This window comes from Chiloscyllium plagiosum, chromosome 37 (assembly GCF_004010195.1).
Source record: "Chiloscyllium plagiosum isolate BGI_BamShark_2017 chromosome 37, ASM401019v2, whole genome shotgun sequence".
In the NCBI taxonomy this organism is placed as follows: Eukaryota; Metazoa; Chordata; class Chondrichthyes; order Orectolobiformes; family Hemiscylliidae; genus Chiloscyllium; species Chiloscyllium plagiosum.
Window position 1 is genome coordinate 26,980,841 of NC_057746.1, and position 19,965 is coordinate 27,000,805.

Consider the following 19,965-nt stretch of genomic DNA (forward strand, 5'->3'; position numbering starts at 1 on the left):
TGGCCCCATGTAGTGTCTGTATTTGCTCTGTTGTCTCTCTCCATATGTGGTCTGGCAGCCATCTTGTGTGTCAAGTAGCCAGCTTATGGCTCAGTGGCCATCTTGTGTGTCTGTGTGTCTAGTGTCACCCTGCCCTGTGCCATCTCCCACTTTACCACCTTGGCAGATGATGAAATTTGAATTCAATAAAAGTCAAAATTGGGAATCTTAATGAAGTCCATGAATCAATTGTCAGGAAATCCCACCTGGTTCACTAATGTCCTTTAGGGAGGGATACTGCGGCCCTTACCTGGTCTGGCCTGCATGTGATTCCACACCCACAGCAATGTGGTTGACTCTCAACTGCCCTCTGGTCAATTAGGGCTGGGCAATGAATGCTGGCCGGGTCAGCAACACTGTTATCCTCTGAATGAATCACAAAACAAATGGTGGCCCAGTCAGTAACATTCACACCTTATGAATATAAGAATAAAAGGTGGCTGACTAACCATCTCTGATGACTGAAGACTAGTTGAGGTAATCGAGGAAAGGAATGGAAAGGGAGCGATAGAGACAGAAAGAGATGGTCCAAGATTTTGCATGCATTAGACCAATGAAGATGGGTCAACAGGTCAGTCGATCAGAGACAAAGGAACAGGCAAGGGGACATAACTAAAGGTTAATGCAACATCTGGATAAACCTGACAGAATTAATGTTTCAAAATTGTATCTTCCAGAACAGACTGACAGCTCAGTCAAATAAAAGAAAAGGGCTGGAGTGAAAGACTGGGACTGGCTCAGAAATGAATGTCAGGATTATGAGTCTTCTTCTGCACCCCTCTGTCTCTCTCACCTTAGCTCTGGAATCTGTCCATGTTTTCACCAAGGCTATAATAAGGTCAGGAACTTTGTGGCCCTGACAGAACCCAAACCAAGTGTCTGTGAGCAAGTTATTGCTAAACATTTACTACTTAAGCTCACTGTCAATGACCACTTCCATCACTTACTGATGATTAAGAGCGGATTGAAAGGGCAGTAGTTGACTGGATTATATTCATCATGTTTTTTTATTCTGGACAGGATTCAAGGGCACTTTAGTCCATTGCCAGGGTAAATGCCAGTTTTGTAGCAGTGTTGCAACAACCTGAGGAGAAGCATGGCTAGTTTTGGAGTACAAGTCTGCAGTCTTATTGCGGGAATTTTGTCAACCCCTTTGCAGTGTCCAGAACCCTTAGTTGTTTTTTTGATATCACTTGGAGTGACTGGAATTGGCTGAAGGCTGGGGGGGGGGGGAGGTCATGATGTTTCATCCACTTGACACTTTTGGCTGAAGCTGGCTGCAATTGCTTTAGCCTTGTCTTTTTCACTAACATGTTGGGCTCCTCACCATTGAGGACGGGTGATGTGTTTGAAGCCTCCTCCCTCTCCTGGTGGCTGTTGGTTATCCACCACCACAACTGGAATGTGGCAAGAGGTCTAAGAATAAGAAGCTGCCTGAGAAATGATCTCATGAAGGTGTCTAAAGAAACTCTGCAAATATAAGCACAGGGTAATACGAACGGTGGATTGATGCTAATGAGTGATTCTTCACACAGAGAGGCACAAGGATTGATTGAGACTTCAAACAATCTCCCAGCATAATGCAAACTAACACTCTGGAACTGGTTAAGAAACAACAAGTTTTAATTTCTGCACTAAATGGCCTTCCAAATTCTTCGACTTCCCTCATTCTTTTCTGTACACTCGTATTTATTCCCCTTTTCTCCACCTCTTTATCCTGCCTCTCAATCTCTTTTATTCTATCCTTTATCCACTCTATCCCTGTCTCTTACTCTCTTGGTAAGTCTGTCTCCTTTTTCTCTGTGGGGTGAATTTGGATTTTGAATATAGAGTCACAGAATCCCTACAGTGTGGAAGTAGGCCATTCGGCCCATCGACTCTATTCCTGATGAAGGGCTTTTGCCCGAAACGACGATTTTCCTGCTCCTCGGATACTGCCTGACCTGCTGTGCTTTTCCAGCACCACTCTGATCTAAACTCTGGTTTCCAGCATCTGCAGTCCTCACTTTTTTCCACACAGATCCACCACCCCGCCTCCACCCTGTGTTTCCCATGTCTAATCCATCTAGTTTGTACATCTTTGGACTGTGGGAGTAACCAGAGAGTAGAATTGAATCCAGGTCCCTGGCCCTGTGATGGAGCAGTACTAACAACTGAGCCACTAGGCTGGCCTATATTTGATGGTGGATTAGCAGCTCATTTCTCACATTCTGCCTACTAACCTCCTTTGCAATTAAAAGCTGGAGTTATTGTGTGGGCTGCTCCACTGGCTGTCAACCACACAACTCTGTTATCCAGAGTCAAAATTAGACACTTTCTGTTTCCCTTACTGCTTTTGTCCAGCCCTGTGTCCTATTGCAGTCTCCTGTCTCTAATCAGCCCTGTGCAGCTTCAGTACGACAGTGAATATCAGATTCAGAGAGAGAGAGAGGGCAACTGATCAAACTGTGTATCAACACAACACACCCTTTCCAGTTTCAGGGGCTCTACAGATATCAGTGAATACGGAATGTAGAATGAAATTGCCAGTATGGAATCCCTCGCCTGACATGGAGAATATAGAGTAAATATAGGAGTATTTCAAATGTATGAATGTAATGTCTGGAGAAAATCTTATTGCCCCTTATGCAGTTTTCAATGAGAATGCTTTGGAAGGAACTTTTACAAATTTTATGTATAAAGGATATTTTTGGAACACAGAAGAATATGTCAGTGTGCCCCATGCCCAACATTCTGGAAATTTTCCCTTACACTCCTCTCCTGAAGGGGTTTGAGACATGACGGGACAAATGTATGCAAACACTGACCACAGTTTGCGACTTAACCAAAATGGCTGTGCTCCATACTCAAGTGCTCCATGTCAGTCAGGATATTTGTTCCAGGGTGAGGGGGGACATACATATCACCACCACTCCGCTCCACTTACTGGGTCAGTCAGTGGACAACAGTGCTACATAAGTCCAGGCAGATGCCACGGCTGAAGGTCCAACCCTGCCAGGTGAGGCAGCAACAGGAACTTGCATTGCCGTAGCACCATTAACATAATGAAGCATTGCGAAACGTTCACAGGAGCATAATCGTAGGATCATAGCAATATAGGAGAAGGAGTAGCTCATTCAGCATATCAAGCCTGCCGCACATTCAACAGGATCATGGCTGATCATCAATATCAATGCCTAACTCCATATCCCTTGATACAACTAGTCTCCAGATATCTGTCTTTTGAATCTGCTTAGTAATTAAGCTCCCTATGTCAATAGTTCCAAAGATTCACCAGCCCCTGTGAAATTCCTCCTCACCTCTGTCTTAAATGGATTGCTCATTATTCTGAAATTACATCCCCTGATTTTAGACTCAACAACAGGGTAGATGGCGGAGTAGTGGTAATGTTACTGGTCTAGTAACATTAGGCCAGTGACCCAGGTTCAATTCCACTCTCAAAACTGTTTGTATGGCATTTGCACATTTTCCCCATATCTGTATGGGTGTCCTCCCATACTCCAGATATGTGCAGGTTAGGTGGTTTGGCCATGCTAAATTGCCCACAGTATCCAGGGATTTGCAGGTTAATTGAATTAGCCATGGTAATTGCGGGGTTATAGGGCTAGGGTAAGGGGGAGATGCTGGGTCTGGGTGGGGTGTTCTTCAGAGGTTCAGTGTGGACTCGATGGGCCGAGTAGCCTGCTTCCACACTGTTGGGATTCTATAGTTGTAATCCAGACCCAGGATAATGCTTTGGGGACCTACATTTGAGTACTACCATGGGTAGATGGATTGATTTGAATTCAACAAAAATCTGGAAAACTGGAAGTAACCACTATCATTTGTCATTAAAAATAAACCACATCTGGTTTATAATCTCCTTTAGGGACGGAAATCTGCCAACCTTACCTGTTCTACCTTACCTGTTAATGACCTTACTTTATACCACAAAGTAAGGTCATTAATTATAACTGCTCTCTGGCCAATTAGGAGTGGGCAATAAATGAACACCAACACCCCATGAATCAAGTTATAAAAAGGCAGACATCCTATCTGCATCCACTGTGTTAGAATTGTGTAAGGTTTCAATGAGATTACCTCACTTTCTTCAAAACTCTAGAGAATACAGGCCAGGTTTCCTACCCTCCTAAACGTTTTCTGCACTCTGTCTGTTGTCAGCAATTTCTTCCTTTGATCAGGAGAACAAAACTGCATAGAGAGGAACTTCAATTTTCCAAACAAGATGCGCGGGCATGATTTCATTCAGATAATTGATTATTCAGACAATCAATTTGACCTTCAACAAGGGAAGCCATGCTGATCTAACTCTGTGCTCTTCTGGAGAGTTTGTTTCAGTCTATAATTTTGATGAGCCTGCTATTTAAACAAACTAATCTTTGCATTCTGAAAATTGCAGGGTGAAGTGAGACTGGCTAAACCCTTACCATCACATAAATATATGAAATCCCAGCATTAAACAAGGTCCTGAACAGCTTCTACAATCATAAGAGCATTTGTCAGTTTCCGCCGAACTCAGTGTTGCGATCGAAAACCAGCCTTGTGCATACGTTTACTTTCTCCTCCATTTTTTTCATGAACGCCCAGTAAAGTGACAGGAGTGAAGCACTTACTTTTGCAAAGAGCTGTGTAACTAACCCACATGTAAAAAATATCCAGTCGCTGATGCTGAGGGTGCTTGTGTTTCTTTTTTTATTGCTATCATTTCCACATGTTCTTCAGCAGAGGTAATCCAAACTCACTTACCTCTTTAATGTAACATTTTTAATGGGACCTTGAGACCTAGTTTGGATAATCCGAAATTCAGTTAATTGAGATAATCAAGATTCCTCTGTACAATATTCCTGGTGCTGTCTCTCCATCACTTCCCCATTTTATACTTAAAATTCACCATTTTAACGGGTCCACATTTGACCAAGCCAATAGTTTCTTTACACCTATGGAAAGAAGCTTTTACTGGCCAGATTTATGTTTCTCAATAGCTTCCCAGCAAAACATTGACACAGTGTGACATCAAGAGATATTAGGATTGGAGACCCAAAGGCTTGGTTGAAGAAATAAATTTTAAGGAGTGTTTAAAAGTGAGGGTAGTAGATGGTGAAATGGAAAAGGAATTCTAAACTGATGCTTTAAGCCTTATTTTGCAGTCTATCAACCTATTAAGCGGCTGGTGCGCCCTTCCACTACTTAGTCTTGTTCTTTGAGCAAAGCAGATGACTATAACTTGACTTGTGCAAAGTACCTGATTAATTTTGGGCAGCATGGTGGCTCAGTGGTTAGCACTGCTGCCTCACAGCACCAGGGTCCCAGGTTCGACTGTCTGTGTGGAGTTTGTACATTCTCCCTGTGTCTGCGTGGGTTTCCTCTGGGTGCTCCGGTTTCCTCCCACAGTCCAAAGATGTGCAGGTTGGGGTGAATTGACCATGCTAAATTGCCCATAGTGTTAGGTGCATTAGTCAGAGGGAGATGGGTTTGGGTGGATTATGCTTCAGAGGGTCGGTGTGGACTGGTAGGGCCGAAGGGCCTGTTTCCACACTGTAAGTAATCTAATCTAATATGGTGACAACAGAACAAATGAAGTAAAGAAGGAATAGGAAAAGGACAGGTATTTGGAGAGACTTCTCCTTTAGTGGGGATTATAGGAAGAGGCACAAGTACAGAGGTTTCTTGGAAATCTGATAAAATGGCGTAAACATCAACAGCGTCACAGTAAGTGCTGAGGAGGAGCTCTGAGGGTTTAGGAATAAAACAAGTAATTCCTTTCCTGGATTAAGACAGTCTTCAGTTGTTGAGCCCAACAAGAAGGGACGCAAGATGACGGGTGAGTGGCTGCTGATTTTCTTTTCCTCTGACCAGATCAGACATTGGTGTTGTGTTTGTTTCTGTTAAGTTCAGCTATTTGAGTTGGGAGCAGAGGCATGACTGAACATTTTGTCCCAACATTGCATTGCATTACCCTAAAGGGAATTACTTCATGCATATTTTAGGAAGGATGTGAAGGCATTAGAGGGGGTGCAGTAAAGGATAATTTCAGGGATGAAGAACGTCAGATCCTCAAAGTGGCTGCAGGGGAATTGAGACTGTTACAAATCTCCAGCTGGAATGTGCCTTTGTAAAGGTGGTCTGGAGGGAAATGCAGTGGTTTTTATCAAGGTTCATCTGAAGCAGCTCCCTGATGCAGGACTCTGTGCTCTCCGGTCTGTTCCCTGGGATGCACACCGAAACAAACATTTGGAGGACCATCAACTCAGTGAAAGACACTCTTTGGTCTGCCCACAACTTGATCTCCCAGAGCAAGGGGTTGATCCCGACCAGGTGTTGCAGACTGGCACATCCCAAGGCCCAGGACTACATCCTGAGGACGCAGTAAAGACTGGGGCAGCTGCCGCCAAGGCAGACCACTATCTTGAGGTGTTACTGTTGAAGTTAAATGTGGGTCCGTTCAGTTATTGAAGGCTTCTTTATTCAGTTATTGATTGCCTCAAATGCATGCAAATGTAATCTTGTTTATTCGTTGAACAGTGTCAAACTCCAATGTTTGTATGTTTCTTTGTGTGCTACTGTAGAGCACTGAACTACTTCAGTGACTATGTATGTACATAAAGATATTTTTATGAATAAAGTGTTTCTGAAATTAAAAAGACATCAGTACATTGTTAGATTGGAAAGGTTGCATCTGTTTGCAGAAAGAAATGACCAAGCAGCTTGGTAGAGTTCTTCAAACAACATGGGGTGTCCAGACAGAAACAATGGAGAAATGGTGTTCCTCTTGCTGGAAGGATCAGAAAGCAGAAGACATGGATTAGTGGAGATTGGCAGAAGCAAAAAGTATATCTTCCTTACCTACACAGTGAGGTGATTTGAATTTGGAATGTACTGCCTGAGAGTTGTGATGAAGATAAATTCCGTTGAGCATTCCAACAAGAATTGGACAGGCATCCGATGAGAAAGGACTCTGAGGGAAAAGGGCCTGACTGGGTGAGTTGCTGAGGCAGGGGGCTAGAAGATGCTCAAGAAAGAGGGGCTGAATGGTCTCCTTCTGCGAATGTGACCACTGTTATGACTCCACGGGTGGTAAATTGCTTTAGAAGCCACCTCTGCATTCCCCTGGATGTATTGCCAAAAGGGACAGTGATAATGGAAAACAGTGTGAGCAAAAGCGACAACAAAAGTCCCTGTGAGCTGAGAGGAGCTGTGCCAGGAATAATTCTGAGAAGGCGATTGTAGGGTGCTGAGTCAGCGCCTCTCCAGGAATTGTAGCCACTGGTTTATCTCTTTTTGCACCTTTATCTGAGCAGACGGGCATGTATATAAATAAATAGGCATGTCAAAAACAAACACAGACACACAGATTATCTAAAGGAAACATTGGGAATTTCATCTTGAGTGTGGGAGCAAGGCCCACAATAATTTGCTTCTCAGGCAGAACATGAAATGAGCCTTTTTTTCGTATAAGCTTTCTTTTTTATTTAGCCAGTACTCAGTTGCAACTTCTAACCTTCTGCCACCTGACAATGGGATAATCCCTCAGCCTTGGGGTGGAGACCACTGCTCAGTGTAAGTGGAGAAATTCCCACATCCATTGCCTTCACTCTTTGGGGAGTTCCATAGCAGTGCGGTTTTCGAGATTAGTCAGTGCTCACACCCAATCTCCATTTCCCCAGTCTCTCCCACACAATTTGTTGCCATTGTCTTGAAGTTTAATGGCTGCAATTTTTTCATTATTTTGATCTGCAGTTTCAGCGATGAACAAGTTTCTAACAGCCATGGGCTCCAGGAGGAAGAGAGGTCTCTGTAGTTTGAGACTGGATGGCAGTCTGATGTTGTGGTGCGGGTATCTCCTGTTCCTGGGACAATCCAGCCTCGCTGATGTGGTGAGAGAATATATGACTATTACAATTCTGTCATTCCCAGCAATGGAACAATAGCGCAGACTGGGAGTGAGGTAGACAAGGAATGACATCTGGGAATGAGATAGATGGGGAATATTATACCAGAACTGAGATGTATAGGAGCAGCGCATGGGAGTGAATGATATGGGAAGTAACAGAGTGGGATTTATCGATATGAGAAATAGCATTCTGAAGTAGTGACTAATATGTGGAGCCACTCCTATAATTATACAGACTAGGAATGAAAAATTATATTTAAAAAAATAAAACCAGGAGATGAAAATCTCCTCTGGCAGGCAAAAAAGGTTTTTAAAAACCCAGGAAATTTAGAATCTCCTCAGTTCAGGGGACTGACTCTAAGCTAAAAAAAAGACTAGGAATGAATTACATCATAAGATGTAGGACCGAAGGGTCTGTTTCCGTGCTGTACTATGATTCTATGTAGGAGCAGAAGTAGGCCATTCAGCCCATCGAGTCTGTTTAGCCATTCAATGAGATCAAGGTTGATTTGACAATCCTCAACTCCACTTTGCTGCCTTTTCCTCATCGCCTTTGGTTCCCTCACTCATTAAAAATCTGTCTATTTTAACCTTGAAAGTTCTTAATGAGCCAGCCTCTCCAAACCTCTGCAGCAAATAACTTCACAGTTTCAATTATACAGGGAACAGCATCAGGTAGTGAGCTATACAGAGATCTGGGAATAAATCCTCCAGGTATAAATTTACGGAATAATACCAGGGATTGATCATTTAGAGAATAACATCTTGGAGGGAATTATTTTGACAATAAGACCTGTAAGGGGTGAATTACATGGAGGATAATCCTCAGAGTAGCTCATTTAGAAAATCATACCTGGGACTGAGGTGTTTAGTCTCCCCACTCCCACCCTCCTCTAGCTTATCTCTCCAAGCTTCAGGCTCACTGCCTTTATTCCTGATGTAGGGCTTTTGCCTGAAACGTCGATTTTGCTGCTCGTTGGATGCTGCCTGAACTGCTGTGCTCTTCCAGCACCACTGATCCACATTCAGCCCATCGAGTCTGTTTAACCATTCAATGAGATCAAGGTTGATTTGACAATCCTCAACTCCACCTCCTTTTCCTCACCGTCTTTGGTTCCCTCACTCATTAAAAATCTGTCTATTTTAACTTTGAAAGTTCTTAATGAGCCAGCCTCTCCAAACCTCTGCAGCAAATAACTTCACAGTTTCAATTATACAGGGAACAGCATCAGGTAGTGAGCTATACAGAGATCTGGGAATAAATCCTCCAGGTATAAATTTACGGAATAATACCAGGGATTGATCATTTAGAGAATAACATCTTGGAGGGAATTATTTTGACAATAAGACCTGTAAGGGGTGAATTACATGGAGGATAATCCTCAGAGTAGCTCATTTAGAAAATCATACCTGGGACTGAGGTGTTTAGAATATCACATCTGTGAGGGGATGAGTTCTTTGGAGAGTGGCACTGGGGATGGGTTATGTGGAGAACAGTAACCAGGAGTGAGTTATTTAGACCATGGCACATGGGAAGGGGGGAATTCATTATAGATTAACACCTAGAACTGTAACATTTTGAAAATAAAACCTGGGAGAAAATTTCTGAGAGAATTAAAACTGGGCAGGGGGTATTTGAAGAAATAACTCATCCAAGGTTATTCTGACAATGATGCCAGTAGGGAGGGGGTTATTTAAAACATAAACACCTAAAAAGAGGGAATTATTAAACTGGGAATGAGTTACTTAGAGCAAGAAGCCTTTGGGGTGGGTCATTTAGACCTGGGAGGGAGGGAGATACTTCGAGAATAACACCTGGGGTAGAGAGTGTTATTTAGAGGTTTACAGCTCAAGGTCAAACATTGTGGAGAATAACAACTTGCAGAGAGTTAGTTAAGGATAACAGCTGGTGGGGTGAGGAAGTTATTTTGAGACTAATACCTGGGAATGAGCATAACACCTAGAAAGGAAATGTTTAGAGAGGAATACGATGGGAGTGAGATATTTAAGAAAGTAAGACCTGGGAAGGAGGTAGGTTTCTTTGCAAGATTAAGTCTGAGATTGCATTGTTTGTGGATTAACCCCTGAAGACCTGCCCACAACATTTGTACTCATACTTCCTGTGTGGTACTGAGGGAACATTCAACTGTCAATGATATGACAGATTTCCTAATTAAAGTTACAGTCTTATCTCCCCTCAGAGACAGGCTATAAATGTTCAAGTAGTCACTAATTCTAAGAAGAGCAGTGAGTAACCTTCCCTCCAACATTTAGCAAAATAGATTCCTAGAGCTGAAAAGAGACTGACTAGTCCTTTACTTTCTGCTGTTGGTGGGATCCTGCTGTGCCCCATCACCAATTGAATTTCCCCACATTACGGCTTCCGTGGCTGTCACGTGCTTTATTGTAACAGGATAAGGTGCTGCATGAATGAAGATTTATTGTCTTCAGGGGAGATGGGAGTTCAAACAAACATCTAGGAAAATGACAGTGAAATCTGTGGCTTTAAGAAGTGTAGTTTGCCTTATTTTTTAAAAAGAGGTTTTAAGGCAGAGGTATTGAGCTGCCTGCTTAGAAAGGTGGTAAACCTTGGGAGGCCTTGGGTGCTTTTTAAAATGGAACAATAGAAGCAGCCTGGCTGGGTGTGGCCAGCTCTCACAGACCAAGCTTTCTAATTTAGTTTTAGTCTTAGACTTAGCTTTAAGGAGCTGCTGGGGTTTTGAAGAAGTAGAGGCTATTTTTCCCTCACTCAGTTACAGCTGGAAGCTGGGGTTTCTCTCAGCTGCTGGGTTATCTGTGAGACAAATCTATTTCTCTGAATTTTCTGTTTTTTGCCATGGGTGGTATTTATGGGATTTTAATATATTAGAACAGTTAATTTGTAATAGTTACTGCATCTATTATTCTGTTAAGTTTTGCAATAGAGTTAAGTTATTCTAGGACTCTTTTTGCTGTATTTTTAACTATAGTGTTTAAATAAATGGTGTTTTGCTTATGTTGAGTAGTTTGACCATTTGAATTGCACCTGGAACACAGCACGTTATGTTTAACATAAGAAAATGTTAGGGTTGAGGGTACTTTCTTATAATGTTTTGAGGGGGTCTGGTCCGGATCCTTGAAGAATCTCTTTTCTCCACAGGCAAAGTGCCCCGCACAGTGTCACTGCCCAAAACCCATGCCGTGCCATCCAAGCGTGCCCCTGGTTCTAGACGACTGCGGCTGCTGCTCAGTTTGTGCTCGGCAGTTCAATGAGGAATGTGGCTTGCTTCGACCTTGTGACCGTGACCGCGGGCTCCGCTGCCAATTGGAGGCCAGGACAAATGCCACAACCGGAATCTGCAGAGGTAAGGAGACCTGGTGGCCCCTGACTAAGACATTCCCCTTCCTCTCACACAACCAGCCACATCAGGAGACATTCAGGGCAATTACAGATCCACGGCACTAATTGAGGGCACTTACAGAATGACAGCAACGTCATGGTGCAAAAAGGGGCCATTCGGCCCAACGTGTCTGCACTGACTCGCCGATTGAGCACCGTGACTCGGCCCATCCTCCTGCCTTTTCCCCTGAAACCCTGTTTCTATTTAAACAATCATCTCAGATCCTCTTGAGTGCATGCATTGAATCTGCCTCCCCACACTGCCTGGAGGGTCATTCCAGACTCGCTGCATTGAAAAGTGAAATAACTCCACGGAGGCTGGTATCCCGTCACCAAGTCACCCTTTATTTACACATGAACATAGAATCATGGAATCCCTACAATGTGGAAACAGGCCCTTCGGCCCAACAAGTCCACACTGACCCACCCAGACCCATTCCTCTACCCAATCACTCTACATTTACCCCGACTAATGCACCTAATCTAGAATTTAGCACAGCCAATCCACCTGACCTGCGCATCTTTGGATTGAGGGAGGAAACCGGAGCACCCGGAGGAAACCCACACAGACAAGGGGAGAATGTGCAAACTCCACACAGACAGTCACCCGAGGCTGGAAGTGAACCTGGGTCCTTGGTGCTGTGAGGCAGCAGTGCTAACCAATAAGCCACTGTGCCAGCCCATTCTTGCAATTCACACTGCCTGTTCAGAGTCAGTTGTCAGAATGGCAGTATCTCTGACACTCCCCTTTTTATCTATCAGCCAAGGCTCCCTTATTGGACCAGATTAACAGCCCCAATCAGGGAACTCATATTCTAGAAGGTCCAGCCGAAAGTCTCTGTTTAAATCATTGTGTAAAGGATTGTTTTTTTAAAAAAATATTAGCATCACATTCACTGGCTTCAGTAAGTGCTCTTGTGACACAGTGTCTCCACCTCAGATGCAAAGTCCTACCTGCTCCAGAGGCATGTCATATCCTCCCTGAACAGGTCGATTAAAAAAAAGTACTGGTTTAGGTCACAAGAGCGGCATTTAATCTGACATCAATGGGATCAGCACACTATTCCTGCCAAGTAACCTTCCACTAGGATTAGCAGATGGATCAGAAAGGGTGGATCAATTTGTCATTGATCAATTTGACAGAGGCTGTCATTGCTGAAAACATATCCCCCAACCCCCTCAGAAACAGGCCAGATATCTCAGAGATTGCTGGAAAAACTCAGCAGGTCTGGCAGCATCTGTGTTGAATGTCGCACCTGGAACACTGATTTCTCTCTACAGATGCTGCCAGACCTGCTGAGTGTGATTTTTCACCTCAGAAATTTCTGTTTCTGGGGAAACGAGACAGGGGAGGTGATGGCCTAGTGGTTTTATTACTGGACCGTTATTCCAGAAACCCAGGTAATGTTCTGGGGATTTGGGTTCGAATCCCGCCATGGCATATGGTGTGAAATTTTCAATTTGAACCCAATAAAAATTTGGAATTAAGAGTCTAAGGATGACCATGGTTGGAAAAACCCATCTGGTTCACTAATGGCCTTTAGGGAAGGAAACTGGCCAACACGTGACTCCAGGCCCACAGCAATGTGGCATGACTCTCAGCTGCTCTCTGGGCAATCAATGCAGACCCGAAAGGAATGAACAAAAGAAAACATTCCAGCATCTTTGGCTGTTTTTCCAGTTGCTACAATCCCTCCCACCCTCTCTCTCTCTGTCCTCTCCTTGCAGCCAGCAACGTGGGACGGCCTTGCTTCCTGAACGGCAGAGTTTTCCAACACGGCGAGAGCTTTATGAAGAATTGCAGGCTGCAGTGCAGCTGCCGGGAGGGCAGGGCCCACTGCTCCCCGCTGTGCCCGGAGAAGCTGCCTGCGCCGCCCGCCTCCTGCGCGGACGCTCGGCCCGTCAAGGTGGCTGGCACCTGCTGCGAGCGCTGGAAGTGCGTGACGCCCCGCTCAGGGGACCGCAAGGCGTGGGCGCCACCCGAGTGGAGGGAGTTTGTCACCGGCCTCGCGAAAGCGGTCAAGTCGCCGAATGCAGCGCCCCGAAAGTTGGAAACAAAACACAAGGCCTTGAACCCTGACCGCCTGGATGTCAAACGCTACTTTGACCGCCCTGGTATTTTTTTGTTAAATTTCGAAACTATACTTTCTTCAGTTAAAAAAATATACACACACACACACACACATATATAAGTCACAAAAGCAGTTCGGTTCTGTACATCAGGAAACAAGCAAACACTGGATAAAGAACTGCTGATGCTGTAAAATCAGAAACAAAAACAGAAATTGCTGGAAAAGCTCATGCTGGCAGCACCTGTGGAGAGAAATAAGAGTTAATGCTTTGGGTCGAGTTACCTTTCCTCAGAAGCAAACATTTGACTCTGTCCAACAAGCCGACCCAAGGCATCTCTTACTTGTACAAGATTATATTTACATGGGAGGTCCCATAACTGAACAGACCCACTCCCCACCCAAACTTTTTCCTGATTTCTGATGAAGGGCTTTTGCCCGAAACGTCGATTCTCTTGCTCTTCGGATGCTGCCTGACCTGCTGTGCTTTTCCAGCACCACTCTAATCTCGACTCGAATCTCCAGCATCCGCAGTACCCACTTCTGCCCCATCTAACTTTGGCAGAAAGACCTCAGTCAGTGGTCTTGCGCCTTGGCGGCATCTGCCCCAGGCTTTAGTGCGTCCCTCTCAGCATTTCGTCTTCATAGCCATCGCTTGCACTCCGAGATCAGATGCAATTCAAAGGCCTAGCATTGTAGGGTGCAGGAGGAGACCACAAGGTCCTTTATCCCCGAGCAATTATTTTGAAGAAATCCTCGAATTAGTCCTATTCTCGGGACCTTTTCCCAGTGTGATCCCTTTTAATAACAATTCTGATTTTGTGGAATCATTACTAGGGGCATGGTTTGCAGGCAATAATTCAATTCTAAATTTAACCACCTCCTACACTTTTCCATACCACCTCTCCTCGGATTGGCTAAAGCCAGATCTCAATTCTAAACAGAGACTGATTAATTGTATTCTCTAAGCAAGTTTAATAAAACATAACATGGACAGGAATATAAAATGAATATTTTGTCTGAACCTGTCAAGGACTAATTAACTCCATAGATATTAACATAGGCAGTTTCACAATTGACATGAAAGTAAAATGAAAAAAATGCATGAAGATAGTACTGGAGCATTTGTATGTTTGGGTGTGTCCATGCATGCATGTATGTCTCTGTGTGAGTATCTGTGTTGTGTGTGTAGTGTGCATGTGTTTCTGTGTGTGTATATGCATGTATACATGCTTGTGGGTGTGCATTTGTGTGTCCGCTTATGTGTATATATTTGTCTGTGTCTGCATGTGTACATCTGCCTGTATGTATGTCTGTTGAGTGTGTGTCATGCAGCTGTTCACATCTGTGTTTGTTTTGTGCAGTTCGAGTTCTTGAAATTGTATGTGGTTGTGCACATATGTGTATGTGGGTGCAGTAGAGGATGAGATAGCCTGGTGCCATTAATTATGCTGTGAATGTCCCTGTGTGTTTGTGAATGTGTCATTATGCTTGCACTTCTATGAATTGTGTGTAAAATATCACAAGTGTTTATGTGTGTGTGTGTGGAGTGAGATCTTATAGTTGTGTGCTGGGGCATGTTTTGTGAGCGTTTATGCTGTGCACAAATGTAAATCCATTTGTGGAGGCATTTGTGTGTGTATGCTGTTTTTGTTGTTCATCTCTTTGTTGCTTCAGAGCTGAAAGGTCAATTGAAGAGACAAAACTTCAGCTATCCTGATTGCCTGGTCAGGAACACAAAGTGGTCGACCTGTTCGCAGACCTGTGGCATAGGAATTTCATCCAGACTAAGCACCAACAACACCTGGTGTCATCCGAAATGGGAGACTAGATTGTGCCAGATCCGGCCCTGTGATATGCTCAATGAGGTCAATCTCCAGGTTAGTCTTAGCAGAGGGAAGAACCACGTGGCAGATCCAGTTGAATCAAACATTATCATATCTTATTAATTACATTATCATTCCTTATTATCATATTAATCAATGTAATAAGCAATACATTAATGTCTTGTTTTGATCAATGTGACAGTTTTCACTGTAATGTGTTGTTATAGAGTCATACAGTCAAACTCAATCATGTCAACCAAGATTCCTGAACCAAACTAGACCCATAGTGTCTTCACTACAGTGTGCTGTTCTAGATCAATATAATAGTCTTTAGTGGCAGTGTGTTATTCTATAATAGTGTGGCAGTCTTTGCTGTGATGTGTTATTCTAGAACAATGTGAAAGGCTGCTTCGTAATGCTTTGTTGTTGTACAGTGTGAGGGTGTGCACGGTAAAATATAGTTCTACAGCAATGTGCAAAATTCCACTATAACGTTGAGTTTTAGATCAATATGACAGCCTGAATTTTAAGTGCAGTTCCACAATGTGACAACTTCCACTGTACTGAATAGTACTGGATGAACATGGCAGCATACCATGTAAGGTATAGTCCTGGATCAACATGACACCCTGAACTGTGAAGTGTATTTTGAGATCAATGTGACAAAATGAACTGTAATGTGCAGCTCTCGAACATGAGAACCTTCATTGCAGTGCATGGTTGTAGATTTTGTAGCAACCTTTGCTGTAAGGTATAGGTTGAGATCAACATGACATCCTTAACTACTTCTAGACCAATATCATAACCTGTACCATAATTGTATATTTCTCAGTCAATGCATCAGTTTTACTGTAAAATATTGCTCTGGATCAACATGACAGCTGAAGTGTAATGCATAGCTGTAAATTAATATGGAATCTAGACAGTTCTAGATCAATGTGACACTCTGAACCATCATGTGTAGTTCTAAAGCAGTATGGTAATGAGCTGCATCATGTATTGATCAATGGTGGCATCTTCCACGATGTATTGCTGTAGATCAATGTATTGGGCCATACTGCAATATGATGTTCAGGATCATTTTCACAGGTTGCACTGTATGAGTGGAATGACTACAAATTTGTCTCAGAAGTAGCTTTCAAAGAGCACATCACAGAAGGGGGAGAGCTTGAAGGAAAGAGTTTCACAACCAAGCCCCTCAGCGGCTGAAGGTTGGCCACCAATCGGGGAAGTGCATGAAGCCAGAATTGGAGGAATACAGATTTGTCAGGAAGTCTCACAACACCAGGTTATTTTCAAACGGGTCTATTTGAAGTCACAAGATTTCAAATCGCAGCAGTGCTCCAAAAACTTGTGATTTCAAATAAACAGGTTGGACTATAAGCTGGTGTCACGTGACTTCTGACTTTGTCCACCCCAGACCAACTCTGGCACCACCACATCAATTTTCAAGAAGTTGTGAGATGGGAGGAGATCATGGATAAGTCTGGGAGGGGCAGGTCAAGGAGAGATTTGAAAGTTAAGTTGATGTTTTGAAAACACAATAATGTTCTTCAAAAGGGACTTGACCTATTTTAGGAATCTTCACCCTGGCCAATTTTCACTGTGGGCCAAATCCTTCTGTGTTACAGGGAGGCAAGAGGTGTCGGAACAGCAAGAAGGAGCTAGAGCCCAGGCTGATTTCTTACCAAGGTTGCACCAGCCTGAGGAAATACAAGCCCAAGTACTGTGGCCTGTGCACGGATGGGCGCTGCTGTTACCCTGCTGAGACCAGGACCATGAGAGTGCGTTTCTACTGCCTGGTCAGAGGATTTATTGTCAAGCACGTCATGAAGATCAAGAGGTGTGAATGTAACTGGCAATGCCAGTACCAGAGTGCCCACTTCTGGTTAGACAATGACAAACCCTACAGGTCCATTAACCGACAGATGGGTACCAAAGGCATTCATGGAAATTTTTAAACCATTGTTGCATTCCAGTTTACAATTGACCTGCAGTGTTCAATGGTTTAATTTGGCTTGTGGATTGATCTATGATCACTGTGTTTGATTGATTAGTGCTTAGATGCTGCTTCTAAGCTTAATATAAACAGAAACTTGCAAAAATACCTAAGGAACTCATTGCAGGCTAGAGGGCCTGTTCTTGTGCTGGACAATTCAGTTCTAAGCCAGAGTTGTGAATATGATTTAAAGTTCACTTTCTACTTTGTGCTGAGCTAAACTGTATAAGCTCTACAGCAAGCCAGTGAATAAACAGCAGACTCCAAAGTTGGCACACAGGTCTCCCACTGGAATGTGAGTTGCCAACTGCCCTCTTTAAGGGGAACTATTTTGCTGCAGTATTGCTTTGCTTTAGCATTCCTCTGACCCAATTCACTTTCATGTCAGTGCCAGGGAAATCTTTCATATTTTAATAATAGATTCCTAAAAGCCTGGAAATAGCAATGCCCCTAACAATTAAACTCATATCGATTGTTAATTAACAATTTCCACCTTAAGACCACATCACAGCAACGTGTCCAGAAATTCAGAACTCCTCACAGTGATATCAAAGTCATTACTAACACCTTCCCTTGAAGGTAGCCAAGATTTTCAATCATATGAAAATTCCTGTCTCTTTTAACACATGCATTTATTGTCTAAGTCTTGCTGAGCTTGCTGCTGTGTGTTTTATATGAGATAAAGTCAAGAAACAAATGCCTGGACACAATCCATCACTGCGATCTCATTGTAGTAAATATCTGCTTCTCCAGACATTCAGGATCTGGGCCCACTAGCACGTAGACATACTCTGGCAACCCAAACGCCCAGTTGTGGGTGAAGGAAAGAATGTTTGGAGGCCATGACTGTCCTCTACTGGAGATTTATTGCAGAGAGCAGTATTCAGCCCGAAAGGTGAGGCAGTATCGCCACCAGTTGGCAGGATCCCATATTGTAGGCAGCACTTCACTGTGTTGTGATATTCTCAATGTGTCTAGATTAAAATGAAAAATCACTCAACACCAGGTTATAGTCCAACAGGTTTAATTGGAAGCACACTAGCTTTCGGAGCGACGCTTCTTCATCAGGTGATAATGGAGGGCTCGATCGTAACACAGAATTTATAGCAAAAATTTACAGTGTGATGTAACTGAAATTATACATTGAAAAATTGATTGTCTGTTAAGCCTTTCATCTGTTAGAATACAGTGATAGTTTCACTTCTTTCATGTGTAAATCACAAAACCTTTTTTTAAAGTTGCATTCTCGTGTTAGCTGTTAACAATGGTGATAGCTAGACAATATGTTGAAGGTGTTGGCCCCCTGTGTTCTCTGTCAGGAGCTTTCAGTCCTGATGAAGGGCTTTTTCCCGAAACGTTGATTTTCCTACTCCTCGGATGCTGCCTGATTTGCTGTGGCTTTTCCAGCACCACTCTAATCTAGACTCGGATTTCCAGCCTCTGCAGTCCTCACTTTTGCCTATATTCTCAATGTGACCCTGTACTGTGTAATCCCAGTTTCAGACAGTTACCAATAAATCAGTCAGGAATTCAGGAGAAACTTCTTGAGCCAAAGTGTGGTTAGAATGTGAAACGCTTCACTGCATTGTAAAGGGAAGGCTGAACAAGTTTGAGGGAGAAAGAATGTAATGATGTACTGATGGGGTGAGATAAAATCGAGTGACATGAAAGATGTTGATGTGGGCCTATCCCTGTGATGTAAAGTTCTCTGTGAACGCTGTGCTACATAGTATATGTAATCCCAGCAATAAATTGAAATGTATTCAGTGCCTACCCAGAAGAGATATTTTAATGAACATGTAACTGTGTGTAATTTTTTTCTACTTAATTTAACAGTGAAATCTGTACAGACCTACACACGGATGCTTTCTCACTAATCATTCTTCACACAACAGAAAACGTGAACTCAGAGTTCATCCACAAAACCCCCAGCCCTGTCAACCAAGGAATTCTTTTTTTTATATAGATATTTTTATTAGAAATTTAACATTTTTACAAGTTTACAAAAATAAACAAAACTCTCAAGTACAAACATTGATATACAATTAAATCTTAAATATATAATAACCAAAATTTAACAAAAGAAAAATACCGAGAAAGAAAAAAACAACTCAACTAACTACTAATCCAACCTACAACTAGCCAGAGTGTTTATTTAAGTCTCTTATTTGAATAATGTAAGAGAAAGAAGAAGAAAAAACAACGGATAACACAGAAATGGGTAGTGAGATACATGCTCAGAATGTGTTAACATCAAATGTAACAAAACCCATATTCGTGCGGGATTCCTCTCCCAAGGACCAGCCAGTTTCGTAATCTCAATTAAATAAAAGCCCTTGTTAGGATAGCCGAAATATCTGTATTCATATAATTCAAGAAGGGCTGCCATATTTTATGAAATAATTCGGTCTTTCGGTGCACCATATTTGTAAGGAAGTCAAGGGGAATACATTCCACAATTAATCTGTGCCAATTTGAAAGTCCAGGGGGGCCCTCAGCCACCCAGTTTACCGAAATATTTTTCCTTGCACAGAGAGAATAGAAAATAGTCTCTTCCTATGCATATCCAGGGAGGGTAAGTTCGAAAAGTCCAAAACGAGAGATACAGGGTCCACTTTAATTTCTGTTCCTAAAATTTCTGTCAGGATACTTGCTACTTTAGTCCAGTATCTATGGATCTTATGACAGGTCCATAGGCAATGTACAAGAGTGCCCTCTATTTTACATTTTTTGAGACACATTGGAGATGCTCCTGCCTTAAA

General features: G+C 43.0%; 1 protein-coding gene and 1 long non-coding RNA gene across 3 annotated transcripts; one reads left to right on the forward strand and one right to left on the reverse strand.

Annotated features, from left to right (window-relative positions):
- Positions 1-1,823: 1,823 nt before the first annotated feature.
- Positions 1,824-17,916, reverse strand: LOC122541416. The gene is made up of 4 exons (XR_006309597.1): positions 17,828-17,916; positions 9,491-9,498; positions 2,946-2,950; positions 1,824-1,837 (listed from the first exon to the last, which is right to left on the reverse strand). It is a non-coding gene; the product is annotated as an uncharacterized LOC122541416 (long non-coding RNA).
- Positions 5,753-17,913, forward strand: LOC122541413 (CCN family member 1-like). 2 transcript variants are annotated; one of them, XM_043678171.1, is made up of 6 exons: positions 5,753-5,860; positions 7,777-7,913; positions 11,070-11,274; positions 13,038-13,424; positions 15,056-15,258; positions 16,836-17,913. In XM_043678171.1, the coding sequence occupies exons 1-6, from the start codon at positions 5,854-5,856 to the stop codon at positions 17,163-17,165; spliced, it is 1,269 nt and encodes a 422-aa protein (XP_043534106.1). In that variant the 5' UTR covers positions 5,753-5,853; the 3' UTR covers positions 17,166-17,913. The 2 variants fall into 2 exon arrangements, with proteins under 2 accessions (XP_043534106.1, XP_043534107.1); XM_043678172.1 differs by lacking the exon at positions 5,753-5,860 and adding an exon at positions 7,395-7,596.
- Positions 17,917-19,965: the final 2,049 nt, after the last annotated feature.